This window comes from Tursiops truncatus, chromosome 1, assembly GCF_011762595.2.
Source record: "Tursiops truncatus isolate mTurTru1 chromosome 1, mTurTru1.mat.Y, whole genome shotgun sequence".
NCBI classification, from domain to species: Eukaryota; Metazoa; Chordata; class Mammalia; order Artiodactyla; family Delphinidae; genus Tursiops; species Tursiops truncatus.
Window position 1 is genome coordinate 23,446,282 of NC_047034.1, and position 24,972 is coordinate 23,471,253.

The following is a 24,972-nucleotide window of genomic DNA, read 5'->3' on the forward strand; positions in this document are numbered from 1 at the left end:
CAAGGGAGGAAGCCTGGGCAGCGTCTCGGACTCTGTGTTTATCTAAACCGGACTCCAAGCCTCCCAGGGATGCTAATGGCTCCTGGGTAAACGCCACCCTCTGGCTGGTTCCCCCAGCCAGTCATCCGCCTCGTGCTGCAGGGAACACTGCCTTAAATAAAAAGGCTAAGTGGATGACCTCAGAGGCAGGCCTTTCTTTGACTTCCATCAAACAGGCCAAAAGGACTGGTGGAGATGAGGAGAGGAAGGCGGGGAAGCAGGGACCCAGAGCCAAGGCTGGGGGCTGAGGGGGCCTCTAGGCACCCCACTCACAGGACACTTTAGCTGTCATCAGGATCAGCTTCATGATATGCACGGCCCAGAAGGGGTGGTGACGTGGGGGCCAGCTGTTCCTTTGCTGGAGGACTGCCTCACATGCCCTAGGATGTCTGCAGGCCTAGCTCTCCTCCCCCATCCACACACGGAGGTATCTGCAGTTCAGGAAACACATGTTCTCTCAGGCCCAGGAGATTCTGCAGGCGACCCCTGGCTCGCCGCATGTACCCCTGCTCACCCACCCTCAGACACCGCAAGGGTGACACCTTCTGCCACCAGGAATTTTTTGCAAGCAATGGAGTGGAGGCAAAGGACTCCGCTAACCCCCAGGCAGCTCAGAGACACCGGAGGCCCTTCCTCTGCTCGAGCTGTCCCTCCTGGGTGCTCCCACAGTGCCCGGGGCACGCCTGCACCCCAGCTCTCCTCTGGGCGAGTGTACCCTCCCGACAGCCAGGATCCCCAGCAGCTGGCTCCGCCAGATACTTGGCAACCCCCTGCCGCAGGTCCAGGAGAGGCCACCAGGGCCAGTCAGCTAGGCCTGCAGGCGGGAACCTGGTCAGAGCCTCTGGAAGTAAGCTGAAGTTTCCAGGGTCCTGCGGGCTCTGCTGCCCTCTTGTCGGCCCCAGCAGTGCCTGCACTGTCTCCTGTCCGGAGAAGCAGGCCTCCTGAAGACAGCTCCCGACAAAGCCTCTTTACCCAAGGCAGCCGGCCCTTCCTGCAGCTTCCCTTCCCGCTGGCTTTGCCAGGCTTGCCGCTGTTTCCGCCCTGCAAACTCAGGCTGAAGCGACGCACTCTTCCCCTCCGTCTCGAGTGTGTTTAAAATCCTCTGCCTCTGAGGCAGGCCACAGTGTTGGATTTTGTTTCCAGAAGACAGCACACGACCCAGGCTTTGGAGCTAGAACGATCCCTGGCTCTGCCACCTCCCGGCTGCAGCTGTGAGCAAGCCTTTGAACCTCTCCGACCTCAGCGTTCTCACCTGTAAACTGGGCACGATAACATCACACTTGCCCTGAGGCACACTCTACCTGATCAGTTCTGAGAGAACTGATGAGGTGGTACACATGTACACGGGTGCTCTGTATACCGTCATTGGACAGGTGAACCTTAGATGTTCACTTTGTTTGTACTTCTGTGTCTATTTTGTTTTGTTTTGTTTTAATTGAAACAGTTTTCTCCTCCAAGGCATAGGAGACTGGCAAAAATCCGCTGGGCACTTCCATAGGGTCAGTCATTGCCGGTGGCAAGAAGATGAGCTAATTGTGTGGTTAATTGCTTGCAAAACTTCCCTTTGGATGTTCATGGCAACTGCGAACACACAGGGCAGCTCCTGGGGCCTCGAGCTCTGTGACTCAGGGAGAGCAGAGCCGGCCGGCGTCCAGGTGCCTCGACACCAGTTTCTGGTTCAGAAGGTCAGTAAAGTTGCTAAAAGGATAAAGAAGAGTTCCCCAAAGAACGCCACTTCACACGTGTGGAACTCTGCTAGGCACCAGCGAAGTACATAATAAACAGTGAGACTGCTGAACGGATTTCATTTTATACAGAGGGTTTACACACTCTTCTTAACCCCTTTCCCATCTGAGCTGTTCCCCTAATATTCTGCTCTTTCCTCCAGTACTTCCCTTTTTATGTAAATAGTTAGAGCACTTGCCAAACTTTTATTTTTAGATAATTATAAAGAGTATCCTTTTTTTTTTTTTTTTTGAGTGGAAGAGATGAAGGGAAATCTCTAAAATATCAGAAAAGGGAAATTATCTCTGGACCCTATGACTCTTCCAAGCAATATTGCCAGAATCCTTTGCCTTGCTGCACATGTGTGCATGTGTCTATGATGCCTGTGCATATGTGCTGGTTAGTGGTGATAACCTGGCTTGTCCAGGGAAAGAGGCAGAGAAATCACATATTAAATGCCTAACATGTTGCTAGGTACTATGCTAATATTTCATGTAATCCTCACTCACAGCACTGATGCTTATCTACATTCTGCAAATGATGAAACATGTTCAGAGAGGTTAAGTAACTTGCTCAAGGTCACACAGCTTCCTGGTTTGCTCCGAGGATTTTGTTTTGTTTCAGCCAACAGGGTAACTGGGCCCCCATCGTCTCTCCTCCAGTTAAAAAATAGCCTCAGATAAACAGCAAGTGCTTTGTCAAAAGAGTGACCTTTCAGATGGGGCAGGCTTGAATAATGACCCGCCTTGACCTCCTTTCCAAGTGGTTCCCAGAACAGTCTCACTGACACCCACTTTGGGAAGACACATTAACAAAGCGCTGAAAGTGGGTGAAGACGCCCGTGCCCGGGAAGGTTCATTCTGTGTCAGTGCCTTTGTTCTGGCCTTGCAGAAGTCTGAGCAAAAGGCACTGAGTTGTCCATGTTTGGAAAAAATGCTTTTTTCTTCCTTCTTTTCTTCTTTTGGTCTTTCTAAAAAAGCAGTTTGGGTTTCCCTAGTGATCGTTCTTTCCTTCGCTGGGGAAAAGGCTGTGCTTCTCCCAGGAGGCAGAGCCAGGGCAAGACAACTTTGTTCATTGTATTCGCCCTGGCAGGGCCCTCCTGACACGGCAGCTGGGTGCAAGCCCAGGCAGGTAGGGGCCCCTGGCTCAATAGCTCCGTCCTGGAGGCCTGGTTAGAAACCTGGCTGGGGCCAAACCCACCCCTGCCAAAGTGAGCTGGGAGCCTGGAGCGGAGGAGGGAAGGCCTTTCAAAACCAAGACACCAAGGGTAGGAGAAACAAAGCCCAAGGACTTGGCAGGGCAGGTAGCTCTGGCTAAAAATAAGCATCTGGATTTTAAGACTAACCGTCTTTCCCCTTTAACAGACAAGGAAACTCCCCTAAAAACCGAATGCAGAAACACTCTTTGAGAAAGACCTGAGTAACGTTGAATTTCATCCCTACGTCTCTCCCCGCCCCACACGGTGCTCCCACAAGATGAGCGGTTCAGGGTCTACGGCTGGCACAGCGTTTCCTCACCTGTCCTGCACGGAACCCACCCACAGATCACGCTGAGGGCAGTGGGGTGGGTGACGTACCTCCCACAGCATCAGCGGCTGCTCTAGGGCAGGAGGATGAGGACGGCCGGGCCCTCACCAGCCCCTGCAGGCCCGGACCCCTTGGCTACTGAGGGCCTGAGAGGCAGGGACCAGCTCTGTGGTCTCAGGGTGGGTGCTCTGTCCTCTCCACTGCTGGTCGCATCAGAGGGCTGCTCTGCTCCGGGTCTGGAGCGTAGGACCCGGGCAGGGCCCAGAGCGCCTGTTGAAAAATGGGAGCTCCTGATGCAAGTGTTTGGCTCGGGCTGGCCCTTCCTGAGGGCCAGGAAAACCCTGAGCAGCTGCCTTCTTCCTGTCGCAACCAGAGGCCCAGTTTCTGGGACAAGGGTAGCACCCAGATTGGCACACATGGGTCCATCCCTCATTGCCATTCTCCCTCCCCTACCATCCTCCAGAATCCCTGCCTGAGGAGTCCACCCAGGCCCAGCTGGCCCGACTGGCCACCAAGAGTTCCCTGACCACCTACAGGCGGGATCAAGGCCCCCACCAGGGACAGAGGGCCGCCCCAGACACCTGCCCATCCTCCTCTCCTACGCTCACGCTCTCGGACGCCCTCTCTGATCCTGCAGGGCTGGCCACCTTCTTGTCCCATGCCCACCCCACCTCTAGGTCCCCGCTCCCGCAGGTGTTCTACCTGCAGTGTTCTCCCCCCTCCTTTTCTTTATCCACACCCCACCTGTCCCCACAGCTGATGGTGCTGGAGTCCGTGAACTGGCCCTACCGTCTCCATAAAGCTTCTCAGACCAGCTACAGGCCATTCCAAGAACCCTCCCCGCTGGCAGGAGAGGCTTTGAGAACTTCGTGATCCCTGTGTCCTGTGCTGTGTCTCCCATCAGAGGGTAAGCTTCTGGAGAACCGGAATTTGTCCAGAATTTGTTCTGGACTCCCCTCCAGGCTGGACACATAGTGGGAGCACAATACTATCAGCTGCGTGACCGACGAGAAAATTTTACAGGTCCGTCACACGGCCGGGGCTCAGGCCCTGCTGCGTGCCATCTCCTGGGAATTGATTCCATCTCCTGGAATCTCCACCAGCTCGTACCTCTTTATGCTGGCATGCTCAAGCTTGGAGCTTTCCAGAGACATCTCCAGGGGGAAGACTTGGGGGGATTTCCTGTCCAATCTGCCTGGGGCTCACTACACACCACCAGCCTCCAGGACAGTGGGCCCCGGCCCCAGGGCCTTTTCACATGCACACATAAGGGTCTGGAGGACACTCGTTCACTCTGGTTAGTCAACCCAGCAAAGAAAGCACTTCTCCCAATGACTGTTCCAGATCCACCCTCCTTCCCTCTTCCTAACTTTACAGGAGCTGGCAACAAAGGGGCTCACAGTCTTGCCAAACCAGCCTTTTTTTCTGGTTACCAAGGAATGGAGGTATCCTTCACCCAAAATGGAAATGCTCCAAATACTCCCTACCAGGAAGGCCCGGCAAATGCTCCATCTCTGATCTAGAAGGTCACAGGCTTGGCTTCTCCTTCCTCCTCCCTCCTGGACTTCATCTTCTTAAGAACTAAAAATAATGGAGTGCTAGAAGAAAGAGGCCAGAGAGGGGAAGCAGCTGAAAGCAAAGGAAATGCTTTGGTGCGCAGGGGCCTAGCCTACCTCTCACACCAGGAGCCTGCCGGGGCCGCTGGAGCCGAGGCTGGGGGGAGGCAACAATTGCAGGAAACAGGGAGTGGCCAGGGGGCTGAGGAAGAGCCCTGGGGGATGGGGAATGGCAGCCTCTAGCAGCTGACTTCCTAACGGACAAAGCTCACAGGACAGAAAGGCTCAGCCTTTCCTCTGGGAAAGGGCATCTAGAGCCCTGCCCAGCTGGTGGAGGCGGCCCCTGCGACACACACCAGGTCCCTTTCCTCCCTCCGCTTCGTCCACCCCTCCCCAGAGATTTTATTTTTACTTTGGTTAAAATGCAAAAAACAAGGCCGAGTTACAGAGGGTGGAAATTTACTGAAGGTCTTCACTGGTCAACAGACAATTGGCACCGAAGGCCTGGGACGGCTGAGCACCCCCAGTGCCCCTCCTGGGCGACTTCCTCACAGGGGCCGGTCATGACACCCCCAGCCCCAACACAGCTCCTGCAGCTCAATCCCTCCTTCTCAGCTCAGAAGACGTAAGGCCAGACGGGCAGTACGGTGGAGCCAATAGCACTGTGGGCTGTTCTAGTAATAAATAGGTGATATGTCTCGACTGTTTTCTACAGCCAGACACGATGCCAAGTGCTTGATAAGTATTATGTATGCATGATACAAATATCTCAACCTGTCACACAGGTCATCTCATTAGCCCATTTTACAGATGGGGACACTGAGGCACAGAGACATTAAGCAACTTGCCCAAGGTTCTACACATGATAAGTGGCAAAGCCAAGATTTGAACCCAGGCAGTCTGGCTCCAGGGTCCAAGCTCTCCATCACTCTGCTAGGCTGCCTCATTGGTCATTTGTAACATGTAAACTTATAGCCGGATAAACCTAGGTTTAGATCCTGTTATTCTTGGCTGGTGGTATCAGGCAAGTTACCAAACCTCTCTGAGTTTCAGTTTCCTCCTTATCTGTAAAATGGGAATACCACCTACCCTACAAACCTCTCATGTGTCCAGTCTGGTCTGTAAGCCCCCTGAGGGCATGAGACTGTCTGTGGGATGAAACACACAGGAGGAGACTCTGCCTTGGCTCAGCAGAATTAGCAGCAGGGTCTGATCACCTCCTCCTCTATCCCAGCCCTGGCCTTCAGGGGCCACTTTTCCAAGAGGAAAGGGCAGAGGGTGAAGGCCACAGACGGCAGGCAGTGGGTCCCCAGGAACTAGCCGATTCCTTGCCATGAAATGAACCCTGGAGGAGCTGGGGGCTGGCCTTAAACAGAGACTTTCTGGAAGTCCAGAATGCCCAGGAGCCCTTCTAGGATGGGTGTGAGAGGCGGCACATAAGGAGGCAGCCTCGCACGGAAGCCACCAGCGGTCCTTCTGTTTCCTGCAGACCCTTCCCTCCCACCGCCCCAGTCCCCCCCACGGACCCAAAGTCTGAAGGAAGTAACTCTGCCTGTTCCCAGGGAGGCTCAACCCAGCAACAGGGCTCATGGGCTCTGACAGGTGGCCCATGTGGAAACAGACTGCTTCATCCCATGCTGGAAGATGACATTTAAATTAAGCCAGCAATCTGAAATGAAGTTTTCTGCAAAATGAGGCAGAATCAGAAAAGTCCTCTTCTCTGCCCCCAGCTCTTACAAGCACAGCCCTGCTTACGGAAACAAGCTTCTCCTGTGTTAGCAGCTCCTGTATTTTCTCCGAGATTCTCTGAGATCGAAAATCTTCTGGTTGTAAATTTGAGAACCTAAGGATCCTACTGTGTACATAGTAGAAGGGATAAGATTTCCTCAATCTCCAGTTTGCTGAAAGTTTACTTCTCCAGGCCAAGAACATTCACAGACAAAATACTACCTTTTAAGTAGTTTCGGAGAACCCAGAAAGCACTGGTAAGGGATTCGGTAAGGGGCTTACTCTGGACTAACTCCAAAGTCAGATTTGGGGGGAACTCCCACCAAAGGAATTTCTAACAAGGAAACTTTTCAGGAAGAGCATGAATACCACATGAGAACAAATCATGTGCAGTATCAAATATTTAGCTATATTTAGAAAATATTTCCCAGCAAGACATACTGGTGCAATTCATATTTCTGACAGATTACACTGATTTGCCTGTGGCTAAACGGCGCTCAGCAAATGGGAAGGCAGACTCGCAGAGGCTCAGAAACCCAGCTGCTGCAGCCCTGCCCACCAGAGGCTGAGGTACAACTCTAATGCCGGCTCTGAGTCACCCGGCCTCCCTCTCCCGACCAGGGCTGTTCAGGGCACAGGCCTGTTTCAGCGAGGCGGTCATGCATCTGTTCACGTGTAGACTGCTGGAGGCCAAAAAGACACACCAGTGAACCCCCAAGTATAAGCAAGACTTGTCAGCTCTCAGAGCACAGCTGTGAGATGACCCCGGGGGCGGGGGTGGTCATCCTGACATCTGTGTCAATATGTGTGATTTTCATAAACAGATTGACTCATCGCCCGTCCCTGTGCATCTCTGTCAACTGGGGCCCTGAGTGCTTACTTAGCACTTTCCTGTGTAGCAGGAGCCTCCCGGGGCCCTGAGAAACAGGCAGCGGACTCACCTCTCATTCCCTGAGCAGCAGGGGCCAAGGGGCTCAGCCAGGCTTGGGTCCCAATCAGGGGACAGACCTGGGGCTCCCGCCCCAACCCCTATCCCTGGCAGCCTGCATGCCCAACTGCAAAGGGGTCTCCCACACCCTGGCACCCTGGAAGCAAGGACACCCCATCCCTGTTTCCATCACCTTTTGGCTTTAGGCTACAATGCATTAACATCTAATTCATATTGAGGTGTTCTACAGCAGCTCCTGGGGTAACTACATGGGGGACGGACCTTCATAGCACTGTGGTGGGGATCTCCTGTGTTAGAGATGGGCAAAGCCGGCTTCCGCTGCAGTCCCTCCTGTCCTCTCCCTCGGATTTAAAGAGAAGCTAACCCACAACCCAGCATCAGCACCTGCGTATGGGTGGTACCTTTTCTATCTAAGGTACACACCACCCTCTACCTCACAGCTTGACCCACAGAAGTCCCCCTCTTGCCTGTGCAGCTTATGGAATGCTTCTGCTTCTCTTAGACGTGTTTCATCCCCTTCCTACTGAGTTAGAGGAAGTGAAACATTATTGAGAGATGCGAGTGGGTTGTCTGGAAAATGTATTCTGGAATGGGAGGGGCTGAGGTAGGGGCTTAATGACTGAGGGTCCTTCCGGCCAGTGGCCCTGAACCAAAGGAACTGGAGAGACCCTTTGGAGGACTGGACTGCTCGAGACAGACTGGGTTTAGGTGTCACCAAGCTCCGGGCCTCTGGGCACAGGGAAAAGGCAGGAGCTGAGTGAGAGCTTTGTCTGCCAATCTGTGACAAGTGCAAACCACCTTTGCGATGTCCACCTGCCGTGTGCCGGCAGACCGGGAGCTAAGCTGGAAGCCCGGACGAGACGTGAGCGCTGCCCTCCTGGGTGAACAGAGCCGCAGGGACTCTGTCCCAGAGGGAGGGACACTCCGGAGTCTCACAATGACCGTGGCCCTGTCGCAGGCTCCGCCCGCACCCCTGGGTCTCTGGGGACGGCCCACATTTAGGAACTGTAAGATCACTTCTAGGGAACAGAACCAGCTGGCTGATTTATTCCCTTCAACTTTCAATGCTATTATTAGGGCACATCTGTCTCTGAATGAGGTCACCAAGGAAAAACCCAAATGAAGAAAATATTTTCAAGCCATCGTCATTTCAATCTTTGGAAAAGGAAGTGAGGCGATAAACCTCCAAAGAACCCCAGAATTCAGGGTGACCCAAGAGGAAAATGGAAAGTATTTGCCCTGCGAACGCAGGCGGCTGAGCTGTTTACACGGTGCTTGGACAGCATGACGCGAAGGCACCGGCAGCTCCTGGGACCGTTTCCTCTTCCCTTACTTCCCAAGCTCAGTTCTCCCCTGCCCTTCACCAGGGAAGTCAGTCAGTGGAGTTCCCCCTCAACCCTGAATCAGACCCAGAGGAAAGCCACTTAGTGACCAATGATGCAGGGCTGAGTCTCCGGCCAGTGGCCAGCAGACTTATTTTCTTTGGCAACAATTTTTTTTTGTTGTTCTAAATTAGTTGCCAACACTTAAAAATCGGGACATTTCACAGAAACATCCACATCTCCAGAGTTCTTTGAAATGCTGGGCCCACATTCCCGGTAGCGACCGTCTGTGGGCTGGAGCTAAACTGCACACCTTGAGACATGCCTTTCGCCCCCTGTCACCAGGCCCTGTTCATGTGCGTCACCTGCCCGGCCCCTGACGGCATTCGAGGACAGATGAAGGGGACGGAGTGCCAAGGACAGCCTTAGGACCCCAACTGGTCGTAAGCAGGCTACTCACTGCCATGTAACATGGACAAGTCGCCTCCTTCCCTGAGCTTCTGTTTCTCCATCTGCAGACAGTGCTCAGAACCTCCCCCCACCTCTCAGACCGTAGGGAGGATGACGTGGGGAAACAAAAGGAGTGCTTTGAACACCTGCCCACCCCACAGGCAAGGTGAGATGGCCATTTAGGTCTAAAGGATAAAATAAAACACTCAGAGAAAGTTGGCCTCTATGAATGGATTAGTAGCCGGGGAGGGGGAGACAACAGGTGACTCAGTGGTCGCTTACAGGAGCTGAAATAGAACCGGGGGCTTCTGAACCCCTGCCTGCTCACCAGAGAGGTGGGACATCGCGCGGTCACGGCCGAACAGAACAGGCTCTGATGGGCCTCGAGTCAGTTAGAGCAGAATTTAGAACTGGGGGTGCCTGGCCCTTGGGATTGGCAGCTGTGGCCCAGCCTTGGAGAGGTGACACGCACCATGGCATCTGAAGCGGGTCAGGAGGAACCCTCACATCCTGGCTATGAAACTTAACACTCAAATGCTAGGGGAAAACCAGAGGGTCCCACGGCCTCTGAGTATTTCACAGGACAGTCGCCACGCCAGAGCCAGAGCCCCTGCCCCATCCTCTCTCTTCCCCCAAACCTGCCGAAAATAAGAACGAAATGACAGACTCGAAGGTAGAGGGCTAGCCGCCAAAGGGCTTCTCCCAGGCGAGGAGAGCTCTCAGTGGTAAATGCCCTGGTCCCACCTCCATCCTTTAGTCCTCCCGAAGGCAACGCACGAGGGAAGGCTGGGGAGAGAGCGACTGTGAAACGAGAAGAGCAGGGAGCACGGGATGGGATCCCATGGCTTGCGTGCCTGTGGCTAGGGGCTGGGGACTCGGCGATGGGCCACCCAATCAGGGCGCCTCCCCAAAAGCCAGAGGCGCTCAGAGGGCGGGGCCCAAGTGCTCACTGCTCCTGGCATTACCAGCTCCTTCCCAGAGCATCCAGAGGGGAGGAGCCCCACTGCTTGTCCTCACCCCCAACCGGTTTCCTGGTGACTGGGGGCTCTAAGGGCTCTGGGGGCTCTAGGGGCTCCTGCTCCAATGCCCGGCCTTGTCGCTCCCGCCCAGCAGGCCTGATGCAACTATGAGAATCACAACTTACGTGGGGGACCCTGGAATCTCCCCACAGGGGAGCTAAGGAGACCCTGGTACTGTGTTTCCAGGACATCCAGGAGATGGCCAAAGGCCCCCGATTCTACCACACTGACACCTCTCCCGTCCCTACCTGTGCCACCCCTTTGCTCCTCCCATCTCTCCTGGATCTGACAGCCTTCCCGTTCGTTCTCCAGGTGTGCCCTCCTGCAGGCCCCTCTCCACACCTCTGCCTTGGAGATCTTTCTAAAATGTGAAGCTCATCACACCAATTCCAGCAGACCCCTCCCTGCTGTTTTGTTTGGTTTTTTTTGCAGTACGCGGGCCTTTCACCGTTGTGGCCCCTCCCACCGCGGAGCACAGGCTCCGGACGCGCAGGCTCAGCGGCCATGGCCCACGGGCCCAGCCGCTCCGCGGCACGTGGGATCTTCCCGGACCGGGGCACGAACCCGTATCCCCTGCATCGGCAGGCGGACTCTCAACCACTGCGCCACCAGGGAAGCCCACCCCTCCCTGCTTTAAACCTTCATTCAATAGCTTCCCCAAAGCCTTCAGGACAAAGACCAAACTCCTTCAGATGGACTCTCAAGCGCTCCTGCCCAGCCAGGCCCCTTTACCCCCTATGCTGAAGAAAAACTGACCGATCCTCCAAGACACATCCTGCTGCTTCATGCTTCTGAGCCTTTTGTGCGGTTCCCTCTGGCTGGAGAGCCCTCCCCTAACCTGCCCAGAGAGTTCTCCTCCATTCTCTCAAACCATGCTCACTTATCACCTGCTCCTTGCCCTTCCCCAGACCCCACTTCCCCTTGCCCAGCGCATGAAAAAGCTCACTGCTTCCTCCTCTGCAGACCTGCTACTCCGTACCTTGTACATGCATTCACTGCTCCTCTTAGAGTGTATTCAACTCACCTGATTGTACCCCGGCTCTCACCTCCACTACAGAGAGCCATCCTTGAGGGCAGCGAACAGCTGAACCCCTAGGCCCTAGCACACTACTTTCCCAGGGTCAGGAAGCAGTACGTGCCTGTAACACTAAACTGCTGGGAGCCCCCTAGACTCAGAGCCTGGGTGGGAAGGCAGGAGGGAGATGTGCCCGGAATCCCCAGCCCTCACTAAGGAGTCTGGCTGAAGGCTGGAGGTTCCTAAACCAGGAAGGGGCGCCTGACACTCACGCAGAGGTCAAGAACTAGAGGCAGCAGCCTCTGAGGCCTGCATGAGGTCCCGCCACCAGGGCCAGCCCCTCAGGGAGAGCCCCAGACCCCGGAACCAGGCAGGTATCCCTGGGTGGGCCCCCAGGCCTCCCCGCTGTCAGAGGCTGGTCCTGGCCTGCACACAACACACTGTGGTCGGCTTCCTCCCGCAGACCTAGGGCAGGGCCGCCTGGGGACTAGGACACACAAGGAAAGCAGATCCCCCAAAGGCACCTTGTGTGATGCTCTGACCACTGGAGCAAGAAGCAGCCACCGTTCAGGCCACCCTGTGCAGGTCCATCACGCAGAGGATGCCCAGAGGGAAGGGACCTGCCCAGATCACAAGCTCAGCAGAGAAGAATCCAGGTCTCTCCGTACCCAGGCCAAAGCTGGTTCCACAAGTATGTCTGTCACCTCTCTTTGTCAGCCCTCCTCTCCAGAAGGGTCTATCCTTACTGAGAGCAAACAGTCCAGCTGTGCTCCCTCCACTACTAATCCCCAGCCCCCCACCAAACACACAGCTTTTATTTACTGCCATGATCATATACACAAAATTCAGTAAGAGAAAAGTTTCACTGTCTGCAATTCTTTTCTAGCCATTTTCATTATTTGTTTTCTCTCTTAATTATCACTGAAAATAACTCTGTCATACAGAGTGTTAAAAAAAATCACCCACGCCAGGTGCCAAATATGCTAGATATGCGACTGATTCAGCTTCCTGACAAGAAGGTGTCAAGAAGAGAGCAGAAGGTGAGGCTTTGGCAAAGGAGAACGAAGCCAAGATCACCAAGGCCTGGACTGCCAGGCTAACGAACTTGGACGACAGTCTCTAGGGAAATAGGTAGAGCCCATGGAGGAAATTAACAAGAGCTTTGACTATCCAAACTGTAAGACTTCTAAGTATCAAGGGCAAAGAAACCCCCAAATCAAAATAAAAGTCAAATCAACTGGAAAAAATATTTTACAAAATACATTATGGTGGAAGGGTTAACACATTTTGTCCATAAAGAACTTAAAGAAACGGGTGAAAAAAACCCTCTTAGATGCCAACAGATAACTTGGCAACATACACAAAATTCAACAAACACATAATGAAAAGAACAATATACGATTTCCCTATGAAATGAGCAAAAAAACAGAAAAATAATCAATACGAGTGATTGTGAAGACCAGGACACCATAGAAGTCTGCTGGAGACATCCCAAGTGCACAGGACCCTCGGGGAAAGCAACCCTCGAATATGTTTCAAAGGCAATAGAAATGTCTGAACTTTGCATTAATTATTTTACCTCTGGAAATCTCCTTAAGGAAATACTCTAAAATATGGAAAAACTTACAAGCACAAAGATGTTAATTAGGCCATTGTTATTTAACAATAGCATTGAAAATAACCCAAGATCCAACAATAGAGGAATGATTAAATAAATTAGGGGTCTGTCCTTGGGAGTTATCATTCAGTCCTGAACAATAAGACTTAGAAGGAAACATGGAAAATTTGGTAAAATGTTAAGCGGGGGTGAAAGCAGAAGAGACTGTGAAGAATGTGCATATTCAAAAGGCCAGGAGGGGGAAATTTCCTGGCGGTCCAGTGGTTAGGACTCTGCGCTCTCACTGCTGAGGGCACGGGTTCGATCTCGGTTGGGGAACTAAGATCCCGCAAGCCGTGTGGTGCGCCAAAAGAAACAAACAAACAAACAAAAAAGGCCAGGAAGAACTATACCAATTTATATGAATAGTTGCATTAGTACGCATTTCTGCATATTAAATTTATACTGACTTCTATAAACGTATTTAACCCTTTGATTTCTTAGCTATTTATTATATTCTATTGCACTACATATGTTTGTAAGCATCCTCAAACCTTTTTGAATTAAGATGGAATATAAAGTAACCAATTAATAATCAACAGAATCAATAGATTTAGTTAAGATTTTAGGGTTATGATGATAGTATGGTTATAGGCCCTTTTGCTTTATTTTTTAAGTGTCTGCGTGTGGTTAGTCTGCTTTTATAATTTAAAGAAGTGTACAGATCAAACACACACACATACACACACACACACACACACACACACTAAACAGGCGACATGAAAACACTGCTGCTATATCTCCTCCAGCACCTTCAGTGCTTCTCCCTGCATTTGATCTGAGAACACAGCCCCCTCCAAAACGCCTCTTCATCTGAGCGAGAAGCAGCCTTCCTTCCCCTCTGGGTAGGCTCCTCAAGGTCGAGACTGAACACGGTTCCCTGAATGGGACCCCGTGGAACTCTGGAAGCCCAGGAACATTAGCAGAGGATAACAAACAGCTAGAAGCACACGGTGAGTGGCCTTCCCAATATTCAAAAAGCACAGGCAAGAACAGGAATGGGGAACAGAATTATGCGTGAAACCCTCCCACAGAGAAGAGATCAAGGTTGTGCAACGAGCAGGGCTATGAGATTCATCCTTGTGTCCCTTGCTACAAACACGACGCCCAAGCAAGAGCTCCATAAATGCTACAGCTTGTGGGTGCATTTCTTTGCTGGCCTTTGGACAAATATTTATAGAGTACCTACCACATGCAGGGTCCTAGGCATGGGGGACGCAGCAGTGGACACAGCAAAGCCCCTCCCTTCCAAGTAGAAAAAGGCATAAATACATAAATAGTACATCATGTAAATACATACACAGTACCTTGGATGGCAGCAAGTGTTTTGAAGAAAGAGAATGGGAGGTGGAGGAAAGGGTATGGCCGAGGGCAGGGGGAGAGTGTGCCATCTGGGCTGGGCGCTGAGGGAAGCCCTTCCTGCAGGAAGTGAGGGGCTGAACCCTGCACACCTCCTGGTCCTGGCCAAGGGAACAGCCAAGTACAGAGGCCTGGGACAGGGCGTGCTGGGCAGGTTCAAAGGCCAGCAAGAGCAACAGAGTGGCCGAATGGAGTGAGCAAAGCGGGGTGTGGAATGAAACCAGGTCCACTCAGGCAGAGCTCTTCAGGCTGCACTGAGGATCTTGGATTTTATGTGAGTGAGACAGGAAGGCACTGGAGGGTTTTGGGAGAGGAGTGTCAAAATCAGGCTCACGGTCTTCCCTGGTGGCGCAGTGGTTGAGAGTCCGCCTGCCGATGCAGGGGACGCGGGTTCGTGCCCCGGTCCGGGAAGATCCCACATGCCGCGGAGCGGCTGGGCCCGTGAGCCATGGCCGCTGAGCCTGCGCGTCCGGAGCCTGTGCTCCGCAACGGGAGAGGCCGCAACAGTGAGAGGCCCGCGTACCGCAAAGAAAAAAAAAAAAAAAATCAGGCTCACTCAGCCTGTGAAGAGCAGACCTGGGGAATAGAAAGAAGGGCAGAGAAGAGAGATCAGTTTTGAGGCTGCTGTAATCGTCCAGGTAAGAGAGGAAGACAGACGTTTAAGAAAACCAACAGCTCTCTGCTTTGGACCATGGCTGTTGGTCTCTGGGTGTGAGAGCACAGCTCCTTCACATGCCCACTCTAGCCTGGAGGCGAGATCCCTGTTCAAAGTAGGTGCTTCCAAAGACCTTGGGATCCTGACAACAGGGAAGTGGGAAGGAATCCTGTGCCAGAGATATGAGCCTGTCTGTGGGCAGGTGAGGGGTGCTGCCCTGGGTGGGCATCGGTGGGAGGTGAAGCCTGGAAAGAATTCATGTTTGATTAGGGGCGCAATAATCTCACTCCAGACTTCAGCTCCTAAGAGAGGTGTGAACTTGGACAGACAAACAGGAAGTAGGTCCCAGGTACAGAACCTGCACTTGGTTTCTGTCCCCCAATTCCAGGGATGAGAAATCCCCACCACGTTCAGAACACTGGCCCTTCCTAACCAGAATCCTGCTTCTGACAAGTGGAGAACATGCTTTAAACTGTACCAAGGGTAACAACAAGAATCTTCTTCTAGATATTCCCATTTTTAAAAAAAGGGATGCATGGGAGAAATTGTGGAAACAGGTTCAGTTCTGCTCAGGAGCGGAGATGATGTGAAGAAGGCCAACACAGACGTCTCGGTCCGTCTAAACACAAGCACAGCAACCAGGGGCGGTACTAGTAACCAGTTCAGCCGACACCCAACCCGTAGCCAGTCTCAACTCCTACCTATCAGGGGTCCTCCTAAATTCTCTAAACATACGGAAATATTTGATAGGTCTTCTGGAGCCTGTAGAGTACAGAGTATAGCGTAGCTATAGATGGATACATAATACATCATATACATTAGATATACGTCATATATTTTTGTTTCTTGGCCTTTCAGCCTTATTATCTATCTGCGCGAAGTGAGAAACGTTACAAGCCTGTGTGCAATTTAAGTTTCTATATCTGGACTGCCCTGCGACCCTGCCAGAGTTGCAGGAAGCTCCTTCTTGTTCTGTCGAGAGATCTCTAGGAGATCTGCTCTTGTACTGTTCCATTTAATAACGCATAAAGATTAAGCACAAACTACACAAAGAGTGGCTTTACTTGTTTTCCCCCTCCTTTGGCTCAGTGACCGCATAACTGGAGGACAGAGTCAGGAGGTTTTACAGCCCATACATGCCTCAAACTCCTCCACTTCCTCGTCGATCTCAGTGGCCACCCTCCAAAGTCAGGGGTGACCAGGGTGATCTACATCATAAGCATTTTCTGGTGATGGGATTTCACGGTCTTCAAGGCTGTAAGAAAGACTGCGGTGGGTTCAGAAGTTCTTGTAACCCCAAACCAGCAATTACAATTTTTTTTTCATTATTAAAGTACTTGAAAAATATCTAAAATCAACAGTATCTTCAGACATTTTACTCATCCTTTACTGACACTTTCCTTATATTCCCCACACCCTTTTAATTTCTCTAGAATCCCTATTTGCTTCCTTTTCATCATTACCTAACCACCAAGTCCTGCTCTGCTCCCTTTGCCAATTTCAAAAGAACCACTGCAGGGTCTGTTCCTCTAACAACCTGACCATCGAGTCTGCAATGTGATGCAGTGTGTCCCCCTCCACCCCCGATAATTAACGGCTCCGTATTCCTACTAAGTTGCCTCCAACCCAGTTCCCTCCAACATGAAGCAGGATGACAAAGCACCTCGGCAGACCTGCACCTGACTTGTGTGTGGGTTTTCTGTGTTCCGAAAACCCTACACCAGAGGGGAAAGGGACCTATCCTTCACAGCCCTGTGTGTGTAAAGACAAAAGGAAAAAAAGGAACCCGATGAGGCTCTCAGAAGGGAATACTCTTCTGTAACTGGTGTTTACCATGTTCCACTGGGTGCTGAGGAGGAAGTGGTTACTATAACCCCAAGGGGGAAATGCTCGCTTGAAACAGGAAAATGGAACTCTTACTACTTTCCACTAGCAGCGTGCAAGAAACCGGCCACACCTGGAAACGCTTGCACAGCACTCTCCAGCGCTGAGTGTCTAAGACTCAGTCCTATTACCCTAAACCTTAAAAAGCACAGATCAGGACACAGATACAGCTCCACTTTTTTCCAGAAACATCTCAGCACTGGAAAAATTCTCACGATCACTTCCCTTACCTCTAAGCAGAGGGATGGCCAGGACCCCCTGGGCAGCTGAGGGGAGGAGAAGGGGAAGAAGCCTGGAAAGCGGATTGGAAAGAACACTCAAGTAAGCAAGGGTCGGAAGACCCGGGTTTAGTCCCAGCTCTGCCATTTACTAGCTGTGGAACCTTCGGCAAGTTACTCAACCTCCCTGCTTCTCGGTTTCTACTTCCTCTATAAAACGGGGATATTATTAACTGCTCTGCTCACATCCTTGGCTGTTGTGAGATGGATATGGAATAAGGCATAAAGGTGAAGGCATAAAGGACGCTCCAACGTGCTATGCCCATGCAGGCTGTTACCATCAACAAGATTCAAGCCTTTACAAAGCTTTCCTGAGTGCTGAGCTCCAGCTCCTCCAGTCCATCCCCTCAGCTACATTTCCACTTGAGTACCTGCCCAACTCATCCTTTTGAGCCTTGTTTAATATTCTGCCCACAGTTCTTTACAGTTTTGGTAGAATACCCTATAGAGTCTCGTCAGGGGATCTAAGCAAGACCAAACAGAAAAAGTGGGGAGAAAGAAACAAAACTACCTAACTCTGGGCCCCTGCTCCCACATCTTCTACAATCAATCCAAAGACAAAGACTTCATCCTCAATGGCTAATTTGCCTGCTTGGTGGGTCAGGGTGGCCCCAGTTCAGAGTCATATTTTCCATTTATTAAAATGAACATCTGGCTGCTGCCTGATGCCTTTGTGTATGGCCTTTTAACTCACGATTACCTGCAGAGCAATTCTGATGTGTAAAGCAATGCAGAGAAAAGAATCATGGACACCCCCTTGCTAATCCACGCCACTGTGCGTGGTGCGAAACCAGGCTGGGTCTGGCACAGAAGTCAGCCATCTTTGTTTACGTGCAAATTCTAATGAAGAAAAGCCACAACCAGCAGGTCCACACACTCATAAAGAACTGTGGGGACTTTTCTGGTGGCGCAGTGGTTAAGAATCCGCCTGCCTGCCAATACAGGGGACAAGGGTTCAAGCCCTGGTATGGGAAGATCCCGCATGCGGCGGAGCAACTAAGCCCGTGCACCACAACTACTGAGCCTGCGCTCTAGAGCCCGCGAGCCACAACTACTGAAGCCCGTGCGCCTAGAGCCCGTGCTCCGCAACAAGAGAAGCCACCGCAGTGAGAAGCCTGCGCACCACAACGAAGAGTAGCCCCCGCTCGCGGCAACCAAAGAAAGCCCGCGCACATTAACAAAGACCCAATGCAGCCAAAAATAAATTTATTTTTGAAAGAACTGTGAATTAATTTAATCCAAGAACACCCCCACCCCACCCCCAGATCTTGGGTCCCAGGAACCATCCTGCTGTTTCATCTCAGTGGGAGGCAGGCCAGTTAAGGAAAGCCTGAGCTCCAGGGCCCTCTCCGCTCCCCGTGTGACCTTGAGCAGGCCACTGAACCCTCCAAAACCTTGGCTTCCTTATCTGTGAATCAGGGATAATAACAAGACATGCCCTGCCTGGCTCCCAAGGTTATTGTGACAACTAAGTGAGAAAACAGATGTGAAAGTGCTTTGCAAACCACAAAACATCATCCAAGTGCGAGGTATTACCTAGCAGAAGTGCCTGGAGAATAACCCCCAAATCTGAAGTGTTTTATTGAATCCATTAATGGACATATATCCTGCATTCATTTAACAAGAATTTAAGGTAGTTGCCCGGAGGGATGCTTAAACAATTTCTAAAGGAGTTCATACAAGCAAGTTACAAAAACCACCACATGAACTGGACAGTAGGCTTCGGGGATTTTTTTTAATAGGAAAACTGGAAATCTTTTACTTTTCTTCTTTCACTCTGATTTCTGCTTTAGAGCCTTGAAAAGGACTACCATAAGCATATTGTGTTGCCTTTTAGGTAGAACTATGCAGCGTAGCCTCCTCACATTTACACACACACACACACGCACACACACACACACACACGCGCGCGCGCACACACACACACACACACACACACCGCCTTCCCACTTCTTCCCCCAGCACCTGGGGCAGCAATTTGGCCAAACCTGCAAGCCCTCCCTTCCCAGACCCCAGCTGGGTTGGAAGTCTAGGGCTATTTGAAACTAGGTTTCCCTAAGATCTCCAGGCCAAAGGCATCCCCATCACACTTCCAGGAGGGTGTTGCCCTCAGGGAGGGACAGCACGAGTTTCCAGGACACACAAAGGCTTATTCTGCTCACAAAGGCTATTTACCAAGTCAGCCCAGCAAGTTTGCCAGAGCAGAGCTGGGACAGCCTCCTGAATACACTGCCTGGCAAGATACCCCTCTCTATTATTAGCACCAGGCAAGATGCCACCGGGCTGGGGAGAGACCTGTGTGTCAAGGTGGAGAAGGCAGGAAGAGGTGTGTGTGCAGGGGAGTAGCATGAAGAGCTGCTTGAGGTTTGAGGGGGAGGGAGGGGGCATTAAGGCTGTCTCTCCTTCCTCCTCAGTTCTCTAACCTCATCTGAACCTCAGACAAGCCCAGGCCCAGGATCAGAAGGCCTGGAACTCAGACCCAGACCCAGACCCACTCTGGCTGGAGTGGAGAGGTGAGCTCCCACCCGCCTTCTGGGCCTCGCTGGGAGTCACCAGCCGCCGCTGCCCACTCCCCCCGAGCTCCGGGCTGTGCCAGAGGCTGCGAGACGGAGGAGCCTGGAAAAACAGAGCGAGTGGGAAAGCTAGCGAGCCCCTCTTTCCACGGCAAAAACGCAACTTACTGCAGCCCTAACGGACATATGTTCCCACTGCGTAACAACTACCATTTTATTTATTTATTTTTATTGAAGTATAGTTGCTTACAATGTTTCAGGTGTATAGAAAAGTGATTCAGTTATACATATATATATCTATTCTTTTTCAGACTCTTTTCCATTATAGGTTATTACAAGATAGTGAATATAGTTCCCTGTGCTCTACAGTAGGCCCTTGTTGTTTACCTATTTTATATACAGTAGTGTCTATCTGTTAATCCCAAACTCCTAATTTATCCCCCTTCCCACCCCCGCTTTCCCCTGTGGTAACCATAAGTTTGTTTTCTGTGCCTGTGAATCTGTTTCTGTTTTGTAAATAAATTCCTTCATATCTTTTTTTTGGGGGTTCCACAAACAACTACCATTTGAAGAGAACCTTCTAGGGACTTCCCTGGCAGTCCAGCGGTTAAGACTTCACCTTCCAATGCAGGGGTGTGGGTTCGATCCCTGGTCGGGGAGCTAAGATCCCACACGCCTCACAGCCAAAAAATCAAAACGTAAAACAGAAGCAATATCATAACAAATTCAATACAGACTTGGAAAAATGGTCCACATCAAAAAAATCTTAAATAAATAAAGAGGACCTTCTACATAAATCACGCTCAGTCCTTCACAAAGTGGGGCATCATGCTCACATTATAGACAAGAAAACAAGCTTGGAGAGGCTAAGTAAATTGCCCAGGAGAAGAAAGTGTCTAACACTGATGAAGACAGACAGCGTTGAAGGGGGAGATGACTAACTTCACTTCTATACATCTTGTAATGTATTATCCCGCCTGTACGGGTATTTCACTTATATTATTTCACTTGCTGTATCAAGCTTGTATAGGCATTACTTGAACATCAAATGAAGGATTTTTTTTAAAAGATATGTTGCCAGTCAGTGGTGATCTATATTTAAACAGATTTGTCCAATTCCAGAATATGATCTCTGGTCACACATCTACACTTGTCCAAACCCAAACCAGGACATGGAAGCTGACCAAGATTATTTTTCTAACATTATTGCTATGAAAAATTTTACAAAAGAACCAGTTACTAAATGACAATTTGATGTTAAACATGACAAAAATGGCCTGGTGGAAAGAAAAGAAAATGACACAAAATGAAAACTGGTTGCCATGCAAACTTAGGACAGAGCATAGGAACCAAGGCTTCTACCTAGTGTTCAAGACCTCAGACTCTGGCTCAGGAGAGAAGAAAATAAAATCCCTGCGTAGCTGGCTGCAGACCTCTTATAGTATGCTGTCACACAGGCAAAGGGCTGAGCCCCTGTAGGAAACCGATTAGTCTAGTCTAGTGGTTAGAAACATGATCTCTGGAGCCAGGCCAAGTGTGAATTCTGGCTCTGCCATCTACTAGCCCTATGACTCCCGGTAAGCTTGTCTGTGCCCCATCCGTTTCCTCATCTGTGAAATGAGCATGGGACACAGTGAGATAGCATTAAATGCTCTCTAGGTGTTGTAGGAAAAAATGGGGTGCGAGAGGATGGTCATGTCCCAGGTATCGCCTGAGTCCCCGGGATGGGCCGCCAAGTGAGGGTCCTTGGCTTCGTGCAGGAAAGAATTCAAGAGCAAGCCATAGTTAAGTGAAAACAGGTTTATTTAGAGAGATACCTACTCCACAGACAGAGTGCAGGCCGTCCCAGGGCATGGGGTTGGAAAGGGCACTGGGAGAAACACATTCCACAGACAGAATGCATTCTGGTCTATCTCAAAAGGCCCCGAGGTGTGGGGTGGTTAGTTTTCACGGGTGGGGTAATTTCATAGGCTAATGAGGGGGAGGAATATTCTAACTATACTGGAGAAGGGGTGGGAATTTCTAGGAATTGGGCACCACCCACTTTTTGGCCTTTTATGGTCGGCCTTGGAACTGTCAAGGCACCTGTGGGTGTGTCATTTAGCATATGCTGATGTATTACAATGAGTGTATAATGAGGCTCAAGGTCTACTGGAAGTCAAGTCTTCTGCCATTTTGGGCCTAGTAGGTTCTAACCAGTTTTTGTGGTATCCTGTTCTTTTTAATGGTTGTGTCATTCTTTTAATGATTGTGCCCTGCCCCCTTCCTTCCTGTCTCATAGGTGTCCATTTTTATTATCATTACCGTCCCAGTCAGAGAGAAAAAGAGTGAATTATCTATTCCAAAAAGAGCCAAGCTGCGCTAAGGCTTTGGTTGGGATTTTACATGGTCTTGACAACCCTGTTCACAAGAGGCTTACTCTAGGCTGCTCTCAGGAAAGAGGTTTCCTGTGTGAAGAGAGAGGCCTCCCAGGAAGTGACAAGGAGTGTCAATGAATTCTCCCAGGAAGAGAAACAGGGCAGGCACAGAGCGGATGCCAGGAAGTGGAGCATCCCCAAGGGGCAGGCCCCAGAGAAGGTGCTAGTAATGGGCGAATGGAGAATGGTGGCAGCCCAGAGGACAGACCAGCAGGAGAAAGCACACAGCCTCCAGGATTTTGGCTAGAGGATTTGGGGGCTGACTTCTTCATAGATACGGCCATGTATCCCAAAGAAATGGGTGCCTCTCTAAGACAGAGACCTCTGCCTCTCTATGTATCCATCTCCTTGCTGGTGTTTTCTTCCAATGGGGACAGCATCTATTTAGAATTTTAGAAAACGTCATTTTATTTCCATTTGTGAAAAGAAATTAGAATGTATCAAAATTCCAAAGAAAATTGTCTCTCTCTAACTTGACTGCCTACTTCCCCTGTACCCTTCTCTGCCGTTCTTAGTTTAGATTTCCAACCTGAAAAATGAGTTGCCATATTCCGTGTTCTTGGAGTTTGGGGAGATCTGCAGCTAAATCGGCAACCCCAAGCTTGTCATGTCACTTCTGAGTCTCAGTCCACAAAACGGAAGGGTTAACCACATAAACTGAAAAACAATAGCTGGCTCTGAAATTCCGTGGTCTTGGGATAATCTCAAAAAAGGCCAAATTGTGGTTACTGACCTGCATTAATATTCTGCTTCCCTTTTGAAGTGATTTTTAAGAGAGAAAGCAGATAAGAGAATGTAAAATTTGTACTTTATCAGAGTAACCCAAAAGAGTATACTTAAAATTGCATTTTGACAGTATGAAAGCAATTTTTTAAAAAAATGCTTAGAAATGTCTAACACGATAAATATAGGTGATTTTCATTTCTTTATAGTTTTCTGGATTTATCCAATTGTCTACAACGGACGTATAACGTTTTCAAGAAACTTAAACGTTCCTGTTCCATATTATATTTCCTGAGACAGGGTTAAGAAAGAATCTGACTTCAGAAATATCCCTCTTCACCACTGTGAACTGCCCTCGCTCCCAACCAGGCAGAAACCTGACAAGAGTTAACGCGATGCCAGGCGTGGGAGAAAGTGAAATGCGAAAAGCCCCTGACAACCTGTTGTTTTCCTACTGATGTGGGCACCTTGGCCCCGCGTCTACGCCTCTAACCTGCTTACGGAGCCCACCTCCAAGCCTAAGACACATCTCTGGGCGGGTAGTGAATTTCCCGGGACGCCCCGGCCCCAGCAGGGGGTTGAAACTTAACCCAAAAGTCAGAAGGCCGAGCCTCCCAGCCTCACGCCGACCACGTGACCGCGGCCCCGCCCCTGCCTTGAAGAGTCGCGGCGCTGGAGGGCGGGGCCGGAGCGCAGGGACCGGCGCACTGGGCTCACGAGCCGCCCAAATCAGCGCGACCCGGAAAGAGCGCCACGCTTTTGGAAATTTAATTCGCATTCCTTTGAGATTTGAGGTTCTAAATCCCTTTTGGCCGCGAGGTGGAAGGCAGGAAAGCGCGAGGGCAGCTGAGTACCGACAGGAGGAACGGAAACTCTTCCCCTAAAGAGATAAGACTGAACGTTTCAGGGTCCTTGTCTAAGAACAGCGGGTGGACGAGTTACTGGACAGTTGACTTTACCGTGATTAATTGTATTAAGTTAGCCACGATTTGTATTAAAAAGGAAAGCAAAGTCTCACAATCTGGGGAGGAAGCAAGGGGACCCTGGCTTTTCAGCTTAGCTGGGATGCAACTCAAGCCAAAGAAAAGTCAGATCAAGGGAACTTAAGCCAAGAACTGTTGTCCAGGAGACATTTTAAATGCCTTCTGTCATCACAGGGATTTATGCTACCCTCTTGCCTTGAAGCCCACTGGACATAAGAGCGCTAGCCTGTCCCTGCGATAAACAGGGAAGAATGTTCCACCTCATGCTGGGTGAATGTGAGGCCACACCACACTCCAACACACACACACACACACACACACACACACACACACACACACACACACACACACACACACACACACACACACACACACACACACACACACACACACACACACACACACACACACACACACACACACACACACACACACACACACACACACACGCGCGCGCGCCTTGTGATGGCTAGGTAGGTGTGTTTCTTCATATGCTGAGAAAATGTCCCCAAACGGGAAATGGTCAGCCTGTGAGGTGAAGTCCTTGTGCCTGACAGTGCCTTTGAGAGGTACTGTCCTCTGAAACCAAAATTCACCAGGGATGGCAGAATCATTAGTGCCACCTCCGGTGGCCTTTCAGCTGAGCACCTTGGTCAGAAAGTTAACCATCCGCTTTCTTCTACCATGTCAGACCGGGTGGTCTTGAGAGAAGATCTAACACTGTGTGGTGGGCTGTTGCCAGTTCCCACGGAGAAGCCAAATAGCTCCTTTCTTCCCAGCCTGTGGATCCTGCCTAGACCAGGCCTTCGGCTCTTGAGGGGTTTTACTTCACTTAACATTGGGTTGACCGGCAGGTTCACTACTGCAGAGCAGCAGACATCCCCGTCTTTAAAATGGGGCAGAGAAGGAAGGGGAAAGGATTCATATGCATCGGGTGTGCGTTCCATGCCTGGCACTGTGTGAGAGAGACTGTGTCCGTTCTCTCAGGCTTATCCGCCACCCTGGCAAGGGCACAGAGTGGGTAAGTGTAGAAATTTTGATAAATCCAGAGCCCAGATCTAACCCAGGTCTGCTAGATGTCAGGCTGCCTTCCTGCAATTGCCTGGGGCACCTACATCAAGGTAGAAGATTTGATTTAAAAATTAAATATAGTATTTTATTTTAAAACCCAATT

At 50.7% G+C, this 24,972-nt stretch overlaps 1 protein-coding gene across 5 annotated transcripts in view; it reads right to left on the minus strand.

Moving 5' to 3' along the window:
• Positions 1 to 24,972, minus strand: part of ITPKB (inositol-trisphosphate 3-kinase B) — a 97,391-nt gene that overhangs the window by 20,385 nt on the left and 52,034 nt on the right. Inside the window, exon 3 of one of the 5 annotated variants that reach the window (XM_073801100.1) lies at positions 14,883 to 14,921. The exons of the other annotated variants lie outside the window; for them this stretch is intronic. Within the exon in view, the coding sequence (XP_073657201.1) occupies positions 14,898 to 14,921 (24 nt within the window). The 3' untranslated portion in view covers positions 14,883 to 14,897. Of the gene's footprint in view, positions 1 to 14,882; positions 14,922 to 24,972 lie in introns of those variants that run through there. 5 annotated transcript variants of the gene reach the window in all.